At 42.6% G+C, this 16,701-nt stretch overlaps 1 protein-coding gene and 3 pseudogenes across 1 annotated transcript; all 4 read right to left on the bottom strand.

Annotated features, from left to right (window-relative positions):
• Positions 1-187: 187 nt before the first annotated feature.
• LOC136532513 (extensin-2-like) lies at positions 188-1,417 on the bottom strand. Its single transcript, XM_066525101.1, has 3 exons — positions 1,318-1,417; positions 948-1,010; positions 188-762 (listed from the first exon to the last, which is right to left on the bottom strand). Exons 1-3 carry the CDS (start codon positions 1,415-1,417, stop codon positions 188-190), a joined length of 738 nt encoding a protein of 245 aa, XP_066381198.1.
• Positions 1,418-8,673: 7,256 nt separating this feature from the next.
• On the bottom strand, positions 8,674-9,815 carry LOC136532510 (extensin-2-like; annotated as a pseudogene).
• Positions 9,816-10,809: 994 nt separating this feature from the next.
• Positions 10,810-11,951, bottom strand: LOC136532509 (extensin-2-like; annotated as a pseudogene).
• Positions 11,952-12,929: 978 nt separating this feature from the next.
• Positions 12,930-14,002, bottom strand: LOC136532512 (extensin-2-like; annotated as a pseudogene).
• Between the last annotated feature and the right edge of the window lie 2,699 nt (positions 14,003-16,701).

Genomic DNA, 16,701 nt, shown 5'->3' with positions numbered 1-16,701 from the left:
TTTACAATAACTTGTTTCCTAGTTTATTCCACAATTGGTTGCTGTATGTATGCCTTTTCTGGCATGTCACTCGGTACACATTATGTTTGTTTACAGTACATTATATAGCAACGGAATGCAGCAGCATTTAGGCACAAAAAGACCATCTTATTTAGTTCGCATAAAAAAGATGCTTGTGTTACACTGCTTAATGTTTGCAGCAACATTCCCATTTAGCATCCGCTCTCTCAATACTGTAGCTTTTCTTGGATACAAAGCCGTTTTCCTTGCACATGTTCTCGCAGTCATGAGTCAGACAGAATCTGTTATTGTAGGGATAGCACGTATCGGGCTTTGACTTTGCCATTGGAGAAGACAATGTCTCAGACAAACTATGTGGTTGCGATGACAGCACTGATGGCGGTGGTGGAGGTGACCAATGGTGATGATGGTGCGACATCTCGGACAAGCGGCGTCGTGGTGACGACGACGGCACTGGTGGGGGAGGCGGTGACCTGTGGTGATGATGGTGTGATGTCTCGAACAAGCTGCGTGGTGGTGATGAAGGCACTGGCAGCGGTGGTGGCGAACTGTGGTGATGGTGGTGTGCCACCTTAGACAAATCGAGTGGTGGTGACAACGACACCACCGGCGGTGGTGGTGACTTGTGGTGATGTTTGTGTGACACCTCAGACAAACTGCGTGGTGGAGATGACGGCACTGGCGGAGGCGGAGGCGACCTGTGATGATGATGGTGCGACGTCTCTAACAAACTGCGTGGTGCTATTGTACGTGGCCGCCAGTGGCGGATCCAAAGGGGGGGCTGGGGGGGCTCCAGCCCCCCCTAATGTCTTGATTTCAAGCCTAATCACTGTAGCAAAAGCTTGATTTCACCATTAAATCTTCATGCAAATCAACATCTCCATTGTTTTAGCCCCCCCTTATCCCGCATCGTGCATCCGCCACTGGTGGCCGCGGTGGTGGCCCAGGCCTGTTGGGACGAGGGCGGCATGCCTGGGCCTGGTCTTGGCCTACACATGCAAACAACAAATACAAAATAGTCAAAATATGTTGATTTATATTCCCTCTGTTTCGATTAATTATGGCTTCCTCAAATTTCTCTAATTTTACCAAGTTTGCAAAAAATCAACATATTTTTCGATGGTATAGTTATTTGAACTTGTGCGTGTTAATATGTTTTCCATAAACTTGGTCAAAGTTAATAGTTTGACTTAGCACAAAGCCAAAGTAAACTATTATTGTCAACCGAGGGAGTAATATGTAACAATGCACAGTAGAAGTAATGATCTCCATATACATATACATATACATATATACCTTGGCATGATGAAGAGGTTGAACAAATGACCACAAGTATCAGCAGGAAAGTACATGTCAGCTGTACATTCCTCGTCCTCTTGCATTTGGTGACTGCCATGAGATGAGTGGACAATATTACTGTCTCCTTTCTCTCTATTTGATTTTCTTGTTTTACTTTCTTGAGTGACGAGGTGAGGTGCTGTTTGCATCTGTACTTGTTTTTCTGTATCACTGTGCAAGTGTTTATATACAAAACAAAAAAACCTTAAGTAGGAGTCATTATGAAAATTTATCTATTTCTACATTATTGCTTCTATCTTTCTATCTATCTATCTATCTATCTATCTATCTATCTATCTATCTATCTATCTATCTACTATCATTGTGTCTGTCTGCTAATCTTTCTACGTACCTACCTACCTCCCTATCTATCTATCTATATATCTATCTATCTATCTATCTATCTATCTATCTATCTATCTATCTATCTGTCTGTCTGTCTATCTGTCTATCTGTCTGTCTGTCTATCTATCTATCTGTCTATGTATTGTGTCTGTTTGCTAATCTTTCTACCTACCTACCTACCTGTAACACCCTAAATTTTACAACAATTGAAACTAGAGAAAAATTTATTTACCAAGCATTTTTGTGGGCATTTAAATTTAGGAAGAATAATAAAGTTTACCAAATTAAAATTTAATATAGGTTAACAACAATGAATGTGCATTCATGCTGCTACATATCAATTTTTGGAATGGTTTGATTTGAACTCAAGTTTGAATTCGATTTGAATTCTTGCTTTCAAAATTTCTTTGGAAAGAAATTAGAAAAAGAAAAGGTTAAAATCTTTCTTCTTCCACTTTCTGGCCCGTAGGCCTACTGCTGCCACGCCCAAAGCTTTTCCTGCGCTGGACTGCGTCTCTCACTGCTCCGCTCGGCCCACTCCAGAGCCGGCCCGCGCTCTTCTCCGCTTGGGCCGAAGCCAGGACTCCCCGACCCAGTCGCGCAGCCCAGTTTCGCTGGCTCAGCCGCTCCCGCTGGCCCACGCAAGTCTCCCACTACCACTGACCATCCGGGCCCAGGAGTCAGACCCGCCTCCTTCCTTCCATCGTGACCGGCCCGGACTCTATCCCATGCAGTCGCATGAGTCCGCCTCGATCACGAACATCAGGATGCCGTCACGCCCAAGAAATTCCGGCCTACACCGCCTCTCTATCCCATCTAGCGCTCGTTTTTCTACGCGCCCGCAAGCTGCAGCCGCCTAACCTAGCGCCGCCGCTAGCTTGGAGTACCGCCGTCGTTCGTCGAGCACCGTGCCGCCGTTATTGGTTCCCGGTCCTCTGTTTTGGGTCTGGTGAGATCCCCTTTCCCTCCTCTCTCTCCCGGTACTTCTCTTTTGTCGAATGGTGCACTGGAGGTTGAGAACCGAGAGCTCCAGCACGCCAGCCATGGCGCCGCCATCGGGGCATGACCGCCGGCACTGTTCCGATGCCCTCTCTCTCTTTCTATTTCCGCCGGATTGATTTTCAGCCGTCGGTTTCTAATCCAACGGCTCGGATCTAAAGATACCCTTTTGATGCTGATTTTGCAGTTACACCCTTATAAATACTTTGGTGTTAACCCACGGTCCTTTGCGCGTTTCACAGTTTATGTTTCTTTCTTTCGAAAGCGTATTTTCGTTCGGTCGAACTGAAATATGTTTTCAATTATTTACAGTTTTGCCATTCAACTTGTTTTAGCCATAATTTCTCCGTTTTAACTCCGATTTGATCCGTTCAAGTTGCGTTAGGTTCGTAATTAAGTAATATACATGTTTATGCTACTGTAAAGTAGGTTTTCCAACTTTTATAATTCGAGCTTAGATCTAATCTATTATTTGTCTATAGGAAATCTTGTATAAATCATAACTTTTTCGTTTTAGATCCGATTTTTGTGATCTTCACGTCTGTGTGTTCATAGCGAGATGTAGATTCATTTTCCAAACTTTTCATTTTGATTCTTTGTTGTTGGTGTACTGTTCTAATCTGTAGCCTTGTTTGCTTTGCATGATTGCTCCTGGATGCTTGTATGTTGCTATGGTTATCGAGTATAGATGGTGAGCAGTTCTCGGAAGGTCAAGGGTACGACTTTGACGAGCAGGACCAGCAGGAGTACGTTGCTCAGGGCAAGTATAGCATGGGATCATCCTTGTTTCCTATACACTTTAATTCATTAAATTCATGTTGCATGTGTCATCTTGATAGGGACTTCCTAGAATTGAACTACTACCTTGTCACCTATGGGTTATGCATTTGGGTAGCTTTGCTAGTGCTCAATTAAACCATGATCTTGTAACTTGACTAATGGTTAAAACGTGACTTTTTAGCAACATGGAAACAGGGGGCTGGAGTGTTTAGCTACTTTTCTAAATGCTTCAGATTCCTCTCCCTAAGGACTTATCTGTAAGTGATCATCCGAGACTTACAGTACAGCTATGAGGGCTACATGGCTCTGGCTTCAGCTCAGTATGAGGACCTTTTCTAGCTTGTTAGTGGTTACCTTTATGGCGCAAGAGGGGTGTGTTCCGGGTTGGATATAGTGCGGCCTCTGTCCGTCAGTGTATAGGTTGCGTGTCATTGTGCCTGTCGGAAGGGGAGCTCTACATTCGTAGGCCACAGAAACCTGGCTTCCCTAACTTGTTAGACGAACCTTTGAAAGGCTTCATAGTGACCCCTGCCTACTCACCTTAGAAGTGTTTTGGGAGTTATAAACCCGGGCATATGGGAATCATGACTCACAGTGAAAGTGTACAACCTGTGCAGAGTGTAAAACTAGTATATCAGCCGTGCTCATGGTCATGAGCGGCCTTGGAACCCTTATGGAATAGATGATCACTAAGTATTATGTGTTTATGCTATTCATTACTCATGTTTACATTTGATCATGTGTTTGGCAATGGGAATTGAAACAACTTGATGCTACTCATAAGCTAAAATTGTGACAACTAAAAGTTGAACGCTGTTAAACCTGTGTCTAGTCTTTTGAGCCTCATGAACCCCATGTTACACTAGTTGAGTACGACATGTACTTACGCTTGTTTATTTTCATTATTTGGATAAAAATCCCGGATGGGTAACAGATGACCTTGAGAATGATGATTTCCCTGAGGACTACTAGACTTGTGGTCAACCAGTCGACATCCCTGTGAATTGGAGCTTCCGCGATAGATCTTTTTATTACTTACGCTATACTTATGTAATAACTCTATCTTATTCATGATGTAATAAACAATGGTGATGATACTATTCATAATTTGTCGGCTTATGTGTGTGACTGATCTCTGGGCGCACATAAGGTTTTGCACCCCATTTTATCCTTAAAATTGGGTGTGACACTACCTACCTACCTACCTACCTACCTATCTATCTCACACCCCAAAATTTCTGATTTTGAGTTGTGCATAGAAAACACTAAATAAAATGAATTATTTTAATATTTGGATAAAATTTACCAAGTTTAGTTTGAGCTAGCGCAAATTTAGTTATAGGAAAAATGTGAATTTTCAAAGGTTTCTAATTTTGATAAGCGTTTGGATGATATGATGTTTGCTTGTTGCTTCTTTGTGTGTTAAGAGTGAGCAAAGTCTTTAAAATGCGTTAGTTGGTCGATTTTTCTTCTCCGACATGCCTTTATCTTTTTCTACAATCAAATTCTTTGTTTCTCGGCTCAAGTTTTTGTTGGGAGCTTCCTAAAATCTTTTCTTTGCAACGCAAATCACTCCTTTTAGTTCCTCGTCCATCAATCAATCTCTACAAACTTCTCAGGAAATTTTCTAGCTTTTTCTAGAACTTGTTCATACTTGTCTGTGAGCATAATTTAATTTTTAGATGCTCCAAATTATCTTATCATGGGCTCCATATACTTTATTTGGGTCCCTCATGTTCCATAATGTCTCTGGAAATTTTCCCCGAATTTTTAGAGCTTTTGGGGTATTTTTCGCGGCTTAAATAATAATTCTAGACATTTCTGGAATTATTTTATCCATGAAATTAATTAATTCAAAAAATAATAAATCTCTCATTTTTTCCAATGATCAAAGCCCATGTGCAATAATGCTAATAAATCCTAAAGGCACATGCATTTATTTACTAATGGGCTTTAATGATTATTTAGGCCCATTAGTAAAGGTGGGGGGTGCAACATCAGTTCGTACCATATTACTAGTTGATGTGTAGGTGGGGAGTTTTTCTCCCTATATATTTGTACCAACCCCTTGAGCAAAGCACACCAAAACTACCATAAGCGGAGCCCCTAGTTTGGGAAATCCCACATGTAGTAAATTAGATTTTATTGACTTGTGGTGTGAATATTGGTGTGCCTAGTTGATATGTTATTGTGTTTATGTCTGAGTTGAACCTTTGTAATGAGTGCTGGAACTTTGTGGGCATGTCTGCAAGTTTCATAGTTAAGAATATTAAAGATTGGGTCAATAAATAAATAGTTGGGTTGGTATATCTTTTTCTCTCGGAATCTGTTTTTCAGAGCAGTCTGCCTTTATCTTAATGCCAATTAAAATCTACTTAACCAAAAATTATGAAATTTTTATGGAATAACTAGACTTAAGTATATTTCCAATGCCTCTGGAATCACCCTCATATCTGATCGGGTTTGTGAGATATAGCTGTTTCAAGATGAGGTTTCTGCGCAGTCTGGAATCTAGAAACAGTTTTGGTTGTATCCTGATTTTGAGTAACCTAACGACAGAATCTAGGAATGTGGTCTGAATAAAAGTTGTAGATAATTTCTTAATCTTTCAACCGTATAAAGTATACCCCATTTGGGTTTCTGGAACTCGAGATATGATTGTTTTACAGAGCTGCTGATGTTGAGACTCGTTTAGAAAATTTTTAGAATATATTCTAACTTGGAAATCTCTAAATCTTGAATATTTGTGTTGGATAGAAGATGTCAGGAAGAGGAAGAGGCCGAGGTCATGGAGGTGTTCCCCCACATCCACCACCATCACCGCTACTGACTATTGAGCAACTCTTGGCAGTACAGACACAGCTCATGCAAGCGTTGGTGATAAGTGCGGTAAATTTTTGAAGGGCCGGTGTTCTCTCATGCCACTGATCCACTGGAAGCAAGTGATTGGCATCATGTAGTGGAGAAGCAGCTCAACATAGCACAATGTGATGATCAACAGAAGGTGTTGTACACTTCAGGACAGCTCCAGGGAGAAGCTCAAGACTGGTGGGAGTCATTCGAGTATGGATGTCCCGCCATTCCTCCTCCTATCACATTGCAGGAGTTTAGAAAGAATTTCAGATCCTACCACATACCAGAGGGATTGATAGAGCTTAAACAGGAGGAATTTAGAGCTCTGAAGCAAGGATCCATGTCCGTTGCTGAGTATCGTGACAAGTTTGCTCAGTTGTCACGTTATGCTACTAATAAAGTGGCTGATGATGCCAATAAGCAACGCCACTTTCTCAAGTGTTTGTATGATGTTCTGCAACTCTAGCTTATGTCCAACACATACCCTAATTTTTAGATGCTGGTGAATCGTGCTATTGTTATTGACAATAAGCGTAAGGAGATGGAGGCCAAAAAGAGGAGGCTTCAGGGACAGGCTTCTAGGAGTGATACTAGTGGCCACCTTGTTCTTGTGCTGTCCACTTGGCACAACTGAGGCATTGGGTAGCCTATCAGACATTTGACCAGCTGGTGGATCTCCTGTTTTGTTAGCATCATGACCCATGTTTTCTGGTTCCTTCTCCTCTGGGGCTTTGTCCTCGTCCATGGTAGAGTCCATGTCAATGACTTGGGGCTCACCATCAGACATATCCTTCTCAACTCTGAATTGTAGCTCATATACAAAATCCTCAATGACTACATCAACAAGGTTTGGGATGAGGTCAGGATTTAGCACTGCTACTTTCATTCTTGCTCTGCCATATTTCTTTGTGAATTTCATATCAACAGCCCGAGATGCCCCTAAAATTGAGCCAATTACCCAGATAATAGGAAATTCCCGTAACTCCTTTGGGAGCCCTCTGAACTGCACCCAAACCTTGTCAATCTCATATTTAAAAACATCATTTTCGGCTCCTTTCTCGAACCGAATCTTTCCTTTCACTGTCTTTATGTCCATTGGGCCCCAATTCACCATGTGGTTGAGCACTTCAGAAGACGAGAAATTAGTGAAAAAGGCATCGTTGCCTTTGTCTTCAATCACCCAACTATTCCCAGGCAGTAGTTTGTCAAGTTCCACTACTAACTGGTCAGCAGTAAAAGAACCCTCCAAAACACGTACCACAGCGGATTTGTCATCAGAAGCAATTTTCGGATTCTCAACAACAGGTATGAAATAAAAGCCCAGGCCTTCTACAGCATATCCACAAGGTATAGCAGTAGAGTTCAAATTCTTCAGATTTGGACATATTTTTTTAACATGATCACCAAAGCATAATTCACAACTAAGAACAGTCGTACAAACTGAAATCGTATGCCCTTTAGTGTGGCATCGATAGCAGTAAGGTTTACCCTTTCTTTTTTGAGTTCCTCCTTTCTAGGATAACTCTGGCACATCACTCATAATAACTACAGAATTGGATCCTGGTGGGGTAGTGTCTGTCGCAAGGGTTTCAACTGATGCCGATGCTGACTTGTTCGAAGTAGTCGAGGTCACCTGCTGCGATGACCCCATTGCTGGTGTTGGTTGGGGAGCAACCCCCTACGCACCTACCAGCGCCTCCCCCTGGATCGAGTTTGGGAGAGGGGGTGGCCCTGCTGGTTGCTGCGGCATGTGGCTGCCTCCCAGCTCCTGTGACGAATATGGTTGGTAGCGGGGGCAGCTAGGGTTTGGCCAGCCCCCACAACCTCTGCCTCCGCGGAACCCTCCTCATTGCCACCCTATGGACTCCAGCCCCGGCCCCTGCCAAAGCCCTGGTTGAAGTAGCCGAAGCCACCGTACCCCTGACCCCGGCCTCAACCACGCGGGGGAAACTAGTCGCGGCCACGGCGCCACCCGTGTCCTGGGTCAAAACCCGGGGTTGTACCCCACCCCCCTTCCTCCTCCACGAGCGCCATGATCACCGCCATGACCTGAACCCTATGCCGCCATGTGTTTGCCTGCTCGCACGACGCCTGCGAACGAAGGTCACGATGGCGTCGTATACGCTGCTGGCGGCGGCTTAGTTATGATAGGACTTCTCGTCCCTGTCCTCTTGAATAACGCACACAGTTACCGTATGTATTCCTTTTCTGGCTGACACTCGGTACACGTTATGTTTGTTTACAGCACAGTTCATAGCAACGGAATGCAGCAACATTTAGGCAACAAAAAGACCATCTTATTTAGTTCGCATCAAAAAGATGCTTGTGTTAGACTACTTAATGTTTGCAGTAACATTCCCATTTAGCATCCGCTCTCTCAATACTGTAGCTTTCTTGGATACAAAGCCATTTTCCTTGCACATGTTCTTGCAGTCATGAGTCAGACAGAATTTGTTATTGTAGGGATAGCACGTATCGGCCTTTGACTTTGCCATTGGAGACGACAACGTCTCAGACAAACTACGTGGTTGCGATGACAACACTGATGGCGGTGGCGGAGGTGACCAATGGTGATGATGGTGTGACATCTCGGACAAACGGCGTCGTGGTGACGACGACGGCACGGGTGGGGGAGGCGGTGACCTGTGGTGATGATGGTGTGATGTTTTGAACAAGCTGCGTGGTGGTGATGAAGGCACTGGCGGCAGTGGTGGCGAACTGTGGTGACGGTTGTGCACCACCTTAGACAAATTGAGTGGTGGTGACAACGACACTGCCGGCGGTGGTGGTGACTTGTGGTGATGATTGTGTGACACCTCAGACAAACTGCGTGGTGGGGATCACGGAGGCGGAGGTGACCTGTGATGACGATGGTGTGACATCTCAAACAAACTGTGTGGTGGTGTTGTACATGGCTGCGGTGGTTGTCTAGGCCTGTGGGGACGAGGGCAGCGTGCCTGGGCCTGGTCTCGGGCTACACATGCAAACAACCAATACAAAATAGTCAAAATATGTTGATTTATATTCCCTCTGTTTCAATTAATTATGGCTTCCTCAAATTTCTCTAATTTTACCAAGTTTACAAAAAATGTACCGACATCTAAAATATCAAATCAACATATTTTTCGATGGTATAGTTATTTGAACTTATGTGTGTTAATATGTTTTCCATAAACTTGGTCAAAGTTAATAGTTTGACTTAGCACAAAGCCAAAGTAAACTATTATTGTAAACCGAGGGAGTAATATGTAACAATGCACAGATCTCCATATACATATACATATATACCTTGCCATGATGAAGAGGTTGAACAAATGACCACAAGTATCAGCAGGAAAGTACATGTCAGCTGTACATTCCTCGTCCTCTTGCATTTGGTGACTGCCATGAGATGAGTGGACAATATTACTGTCTCCTTTCTCTCTATTTGATTTTCTTGTATTACTTTCTTGAGTGACGAGGTGAGGTGCAGTTTGCATCTGTGCTTGTTTTTCTGTATCACTGTGCAAGTGTTTATATACAAAACAAAAAAACCTTAAGTAGGAGTCATTATGAAAATTTATCTATTTCTACATTAATGCTTCTATCTTTCTATCTATCTATCTATCTATCTATCTATCTATCTATCTATCTATCTATCTATCTATCTATCTATCTATCTATCTATCTATCTATCTGTAGGTCTTTCTATCTGTCTATTTTCTATCTGTCTATCAATCTATCAAGACATGCTAAGGCGTCGTCCGTCTTGTTGATGGCGTATAGTCAGTCGTGGCCACGCCTAATTGTATTGCCTCCTCAGAGCCCCATGGGAAGTAGGGCGACGGAAGGAACCACACATTTTCTCTGGCTCGTGTAAATTTTTACTGTCAAAAAAATATGCCAACAAACAGGTGAATATTTGATGACATACTTTTAATATGTGAAGAAACATGACTTGTACAAAATAACAGACACCATCGGAATGGTTTCAGCACAAATGTATGATGTTCATCATTGATTATTTATTAGAGTTATATTATTTCCGATCAGGCTCTTTGGTCAAGCTTCTCAAGGCTTCGGCTTCACCTGTTAATACACAGTTCATGTCACTATTCATGGAGCTTGTTTTTTCAATCTCCTTCTCAACAAGCCAGTGAAACCACTATATTTAGATTGACCGACTTTGGCTTCTCTAGGTACTATAGCAATAAGCCAAAGCTAGATGAAGCTCCACCAATGACCTGACAAGATGCAAACATAAGTACCACTATAAAAATATCAGCACAGACCAACTCCAGTAAAATTTACAATAACTTGTTTCCTAGTTTATTCCACAACTGGTTACTGTATGTATTCCTTTTCTGGCTGACACTCGGTACACGTTATGTTTGTTTACAGCACAGTACATAGCAACGGAATGCAGCAGCATTTAGGCAACAAAAAGACCATCTTATTCAGTTCGCATTAAAAAAGATGCTTGTGTTACACTGCTTAATGTTTGCAGCAACATTCCCATTTAGCATCCGCTCTCTCAATACTGTAGCTTTCTTGGAAACAAAGCCATTTTCCTTGCACATGTTCTTGCAGTCATGAGTCAGACAGAATCTGTTATTGTAGGGATAGCACGTATCGGCCTTTGACTTTGCCATTGGAGACGACAACGTCTCAGACAAACTACGTGGTTGCGATGACAACACTGATGGCGGTGGCGGAGGTGACCAATGGTGATGATGGTGTGACATCTCGGACAAACGGCGTCGTGGTGACGACGATGGCACGGGTGGGGGAGGCGGTGACCTGTGGTGATGATGGTGTGATGTTTTGAACAAGCTGCGTGGTGGTGATGAAGGCACTGGCGGCAGTGGTGGCGAACTGTGGTGACGGTTGTGCACCACCTTAGACAAATTGAGTGGTGGTGACAACGACACTGCCGGCGGTGGTGGTGACTTGTGGTGATGATTGTGTGACACCTCAGACAAACTGCGTGGTGGGGATCACGGAGGCGGAGGTGACCTGTGATGACGATGGTGCGACATCTCAAACAAACTGTGTGGTGGTGTTGTACATGGCTGCGGTGGTTGTCTAGGCCTGTGGGGACGAGGGCAGCGTGCCTGGGCCTGGTCTCGGGCTACACATGCAAACAACCAATACAAAATAGTCAAAATATGTTGATTTATATTCCCTCTGTTTCAATTAATTATGGCTTCCTCAAATTTCTCTAATTTTACCAAGTTTACAAAAAATGTACCGACATCTAAAATATCAAATCAACATATTTTTCGATGGTATAGTTATTTGAACTTATGTGTGTTAATATGTTTTCCATAAACTTGGTCAAAGTTAATAGTTTGACTTAGCACAAAGCCAAAGTAAACTATTATTGTAAACCGAGGGAGTAATATGTAACAATGCACAGATCTCCATATACATATACATATATACCTTGCCATGATGAAGAGGTTGAACAAATGACCACAAGTATCAGCAGGAAAGTACATGTCAGCTGTACATTCCTCGTCCTCTTGCATTTGGTGACTGCCATGAGATGAGTGGACAATATTACTGTCTCCTTTCTCTCTATTTGATTTTCTTGTTTTACTTTCTTGAGTGACGAGGTGAGGTGCAGTTTGCATCTGTGCTTGTTTTTCTGTATCACTGTGCAAGTGTTTATATACAAAACAAAAAAACCTTAAGTAGGAGTCATTATGAAAATTTATCTATTTCTACATTAATGCTTCTATCTTTCTATCTATCTATCTATCTATCTATCTATCTATCTGTCTATCTATCTATCTATCTATCTATCTATCTATCTGTAGGTCTTTCTATCTGTCTATTTTCTATCTGTCTATCAATCTATCAAGACATGCTAAGGCGTCGTCCGTCTTGTTGATGGCGTATAGTCAGTCGTGGCCACGCCTAATTGTATTGCCTCCTCAGAGCCCCATGGGAAGTAGGGCGACGGAAGGAACCACACATTTTCTCTGGCTCGTGTAAATTTTTACTGTCAAAAAAATATGCCAACAAACAGGTGAATATTTGATGACATACTTTTAATATGTGAAGAAACATGACTTGTACAAAATAACAGACACCATCGGAATGGTTTCAGCACAAATGTATGATGTTCATCATTGATTATTTATTAGAGTTATATTATTTCCGATCAGGCTCTTTGGTCAAGCTTCTCAAGGCTTCGGCTTCACCTGTTAATACACAGTTCATGTCACTATTCATGGAGCTTGTTTTTTCAATCTCCTTCTCAACAAGCCAGTGAAACCACTATATTTAGATTGACCGACTTTGGCTTCTCTAGGTACTATAGCAATAAGCCAAAGCTAGATGAAGCTCCACCAATGACCTGACAAGATGCAAACATAAGTACCACTATAAAAATATCAGCACAGACCAACTCCAGTAAAATTTACAATAACTTGTTTCCTAGTTTATTCCACAACTGGTTACTGTATGTATTCCTTTTCTGGCTGACACTCGGTACACGTTATGTTTGTTTACAGCACAGTACATAGCAACGGAATGCAGCAGCATTTAGGCAACAAAAAGACCATCTTATTCAGTTCGCATTAAAAAAGATGCTTGTGTTACACTGCTTAATGTTTGCAGCAACATTCCCATTTAGCATCCGCTCTCTCAATACTGTAGCTTTTCTTGGATACAAAGCCGTTTTCCTTGCACATGTTCTCGCAGTCATGAGTCAGACAGAATCTGTTATTGTAGGGATAGCACGTATCGGGCTTTGACTTTGCCATTGGAGACGACAATGTCTCGGACAAACTATGTGGTTGCGATGACAGCACTGATGGCGGTGGCAGAGGTGACCAATGGTGATGATGGTGCGACATCTCGGACAAACGGCGTCGTGGTCACGACGACGGCACTGGTGGGGGAGGCAGTGACCTGTGGTGATGATGGTGTGATGTTTCGAACAAGCTGCGTGGTGGTGATGAAGGCACTGGCGGCGGTGGTGGCGAACTGTGGTGATGGTGGTGCGCCACCTTAGACAAATTGAGTGGTGGTGACAACGACACTGCTGGCGGTGGTGGTGACTTGTAGTGTTGATTGTGTGACACCTCAGACAAACTGCGTGGTGGGGATGACGGCACTGGCGGAGGCGGAGGCGACCTGTGATGATGATGGTGCGACATCTCTAACAAATTGTGTGGTGGTGTTGTACATGGCCGCGGTGGTTGTCTAGGCCTGTGGAGACGAGGGCAGCGTGCCTGGGCCTGGTCTTGGGCTACACATGCAAACAACCAATACAAAATAGTCAAAATATGTTGACTTATATTCCCTCTGTTTCAATTAATTATGACTTCCTCAAATTTCTCTAATTTTACCAAGTTTACAAAAAAATGTACCGACATCTAAAATATCAAATCAACATATTTTTCGATGGTATAGTTATTTGAACTTGTGCGTGTTAATATGTTTTCCATAAACTTGGTCAAAGTTAATTGTTTGACTTAGCACAAAGCCAAAGTAAACTATTATTGTCAACCGAGGGAGTAATATGTAACAATGCACAGTAGAAGTAATGATCTCCATATACATATACATATATACCTTGGCATGATGAAGAGGTTGAACAAATGACCACAAGTATCAGTAGGAAAGTACATGTCAGCTGTACATTCCTCGTCCTCTTGCATTTGGTGACTGCCATGAGATGAGTGGACAATATTACTGTCTCCTTTCTCTCTCTTTGTTTTTCTTTTTTCACTTTCTTGAGTGACGAGGTGAGGTGCAGTTTGCATCTGTATTTGTTTTTCTGTATCACTGTGCAAGTGCTTATATAGTAAACAAAAAAAAAACATTAAGTAGGAGTCATTATGAAAGTTTATCTATTTGTAACACCCTAATTTTGCATTTTCTAAAAAAATAGTCAAATTGATTTATTTAAGCAATTTATGTGAGCATTCAAACATAGGAAAGAAATAATTTTTGTAATACTAAAATCAAATATAAGATTAGCTACAAGTGATGCATACATGCTGCTGCATATTAATTTGTGAATGTTTGGTATTGATCAAAAATTTCAAAGAGAATTGAAATTTGAAATTAAAATGCTTTTGGAAAATTTGTTTGGAAAAAGAAAAAGGAAAAATTCTTTCTTTTCTCCTTCCCCCTCTCTTCCTTGATTTTCGGCCCAGCCCGAGCAGCCGCGCCAGACCGGATCAGCCTCCCCCCTGGCATCCCGTGCCGGCCAAGCCCCGCTCCGGCCCAGCAGCCGCGCCAACCCAGCTCCACGCCGGCCCAAGTCGCGCGCGCCGCTGGAAACTGCCGTGCCTCCCTCTCCCCGGCAGCTGACCGACCGGGCCCGCTTGTCAGCTCCTCCCCCCACCTCCCTCCGTGCGTCTCGCAACCGCCCGCGCGTGCGCCTGGAGCAACCGCCGCCCGCGCCCGATCTTCTCGCGTCGTGGGAGCACCCCTCCCCGCGCCTGGCCTCTTTAAAACGGAGCCACGCCTAAGCCGCCCCCCTGCTGCCTCTCCCCGCTCCGTTTTCGCCCTCGCTCACGCCTCAGAGGCCGCAACCGACGCACGGCGAAGCACCGAAGACTGCCGTCCGCCGTGACCCGCCTTCCCCGAGCCGTCTCCGACCCCGAGTTCCCCGCTGTGAGCCTCGCCATGCTCCCCTCTACCTCCCCATGCATTCAATTCTTTGTTTCACGGCCCCTAGAGCTTTAACCGCTTGCACCGAGGATCTCCGGCCGCCGTCCAAGGTGGCCGCCGCCACGGCCGCACCCTCCGGCCACCTCTTTGGCCAAGATGTGTTCCCTGTCCGCTCACCTTGGCAGTGATATGGGAGTAATTAACCCGGGCATATGGGGATCACGACTCGCGGTGAATGTGCACCACCTCTGCAGAGGGTAACAAACTGTTATAATAGCCGTGCTCACGGTCACGAGCGGCCCGGAAAACTCACAGAATAACTGGTTACTTGTTGATGATCATTTAAGTTGTTCTATGATGATATATGATACATTTGACCCTGATATCTGTTCATATGGGATTAAATGGGAGCTTAAGCATAATTTGATAATACCTGAGAATAAAAGCTTGACTTACTAAAAATGCTAACTGCAGTAAACCAGTGTCCACCTTTTGAGCTTCATAACCCCATGTTAACTTGTTAAGTACGGGATGTACTTACGCTTGTTTATTCTCTTTATTTGGATAAAAATCCTGGATGGGTAACAGATGACAACGGGTATGATGAATTCTTTGAGGATTTTTAGGCTTGTGGTCAACCAGTTGACCTTCCCTGTGATGAAGCCCCACGAGAGAGTTATTTTTTTTATATTCCGCTATGTGATGTAAGACTAAGTTATATTATGGATCTGATGTAAGAGACACCGTGATGATACTTTATGTAATTTGTCAGCTTGTGTGTGTGATTGATCCCTAGGCACACACGAGTTTTGTGCATTCAATTTTATCCTTAAAATTGGGTGTGACACTATTTCTACATTAATGCTTTTATCAATCTATCTATCTATCTATCTATCTATCTATCTACTATCATTGTGTCTGTCTGCTAATCTTTCTATCTATCTATCTATCTATCTATCTATCTATCTATCTATCTATCTATCTATCTATCTATCTGTAGGTCTTTCTGTCTGTCTATTTATCTATCTATCTATAAATCTATCAAGACATGCTAAGGCGTGTAGTTTGCATCTATATTTGTTTTTCTGTATCGCTGTGCAAGTGTTTATATAGAAAACAAAAAAACCTTAAGTAGGAGTCATTATGAAAATTTATCTATTTCTACATTAATGCTTCTATCAATCTATCTATCCATCCATCCATCCATCTATCTATCTATCTATCTATCAATCTATCTATCTATCTATCTATCTATCTACTATCGTTGTGTCTGTCTGCTAATCTTTCTACCTACCTACCTACCTACCTACCTACCAACGTATCTATCTATCTATCTATCTATCTATCTATCTATCTATCTATCTATCTATCTATCTATCTATCTATCTATCTATCTATCTATCTATCTATCTGTAGGTCTTTCTGTCTGTCTATTTATCTATCTATCTATAAATCTATCAAGACATGCTAAGGCGTGTAGTTTGCATCTATATTTGTTTTTCTGTATCGCTGTGCAAGTGTTTATATAGAAAACAAAAAAACCTTAAGTAGGAGTCATTATGAAAATTTATCTATTTCTACATTAATGCTTCTATCCATCTATCTATCTATCTATCTATCTATCTATCTATCTATCTATCTATCTATCTATCTATCTATCTATCTATCTATCTATCTACTATCATTGTGTTTGTCTGCTAATCTTTCTACCTACCTACCTACCTACCTACCTATCAATCAATCAATCTGTCT

Source organism: Miscanthus floridulus, unplaced genomic scaffold, assembly GCF_019320115.1.
Source record: "Miscanthus floridulus cultivar M001 unplaced genomic scaffold, ASM1932011v1 fs_646_1_2, whole genome shotgun sequence".
Taxonomy (NCBI): Eukaryota; Viridiplantae; Streptophyta; class Magnoliopsida; order Poales; family Poaceae; genus Miscanthus; species Miscanthus floridulus.
Note: the sequence above shows the minus strand (reverse complement) of the source record. Positions and strands in the feature narration are given on the sequence as shown.

Excerpts from the sequence above, each read along its gene's own strand:
- LOC136532513 (XM_066525101.1), bottom strand. The coding sequence starts at position 1,417 with ATGGCAGTCACCAAATGCAAGAGGACGAGGAATGTACAGCTGACATGT. Across the intron at positions 1,011-1,317 it reads AACCTCTTCATCATGCCAAG|GCCAAGACCAGGCCCAGGCA; the intron begins GTATATATGTAT and ends TTGCATGTGTAG. Across the intron at positions 763-947 it reads TGGGCCACCACCGCGGCCAC|CACCACGCAGTTTGTTAGAG; the intron begins CAGTGGCGGATG and ends CACGTACAATAG.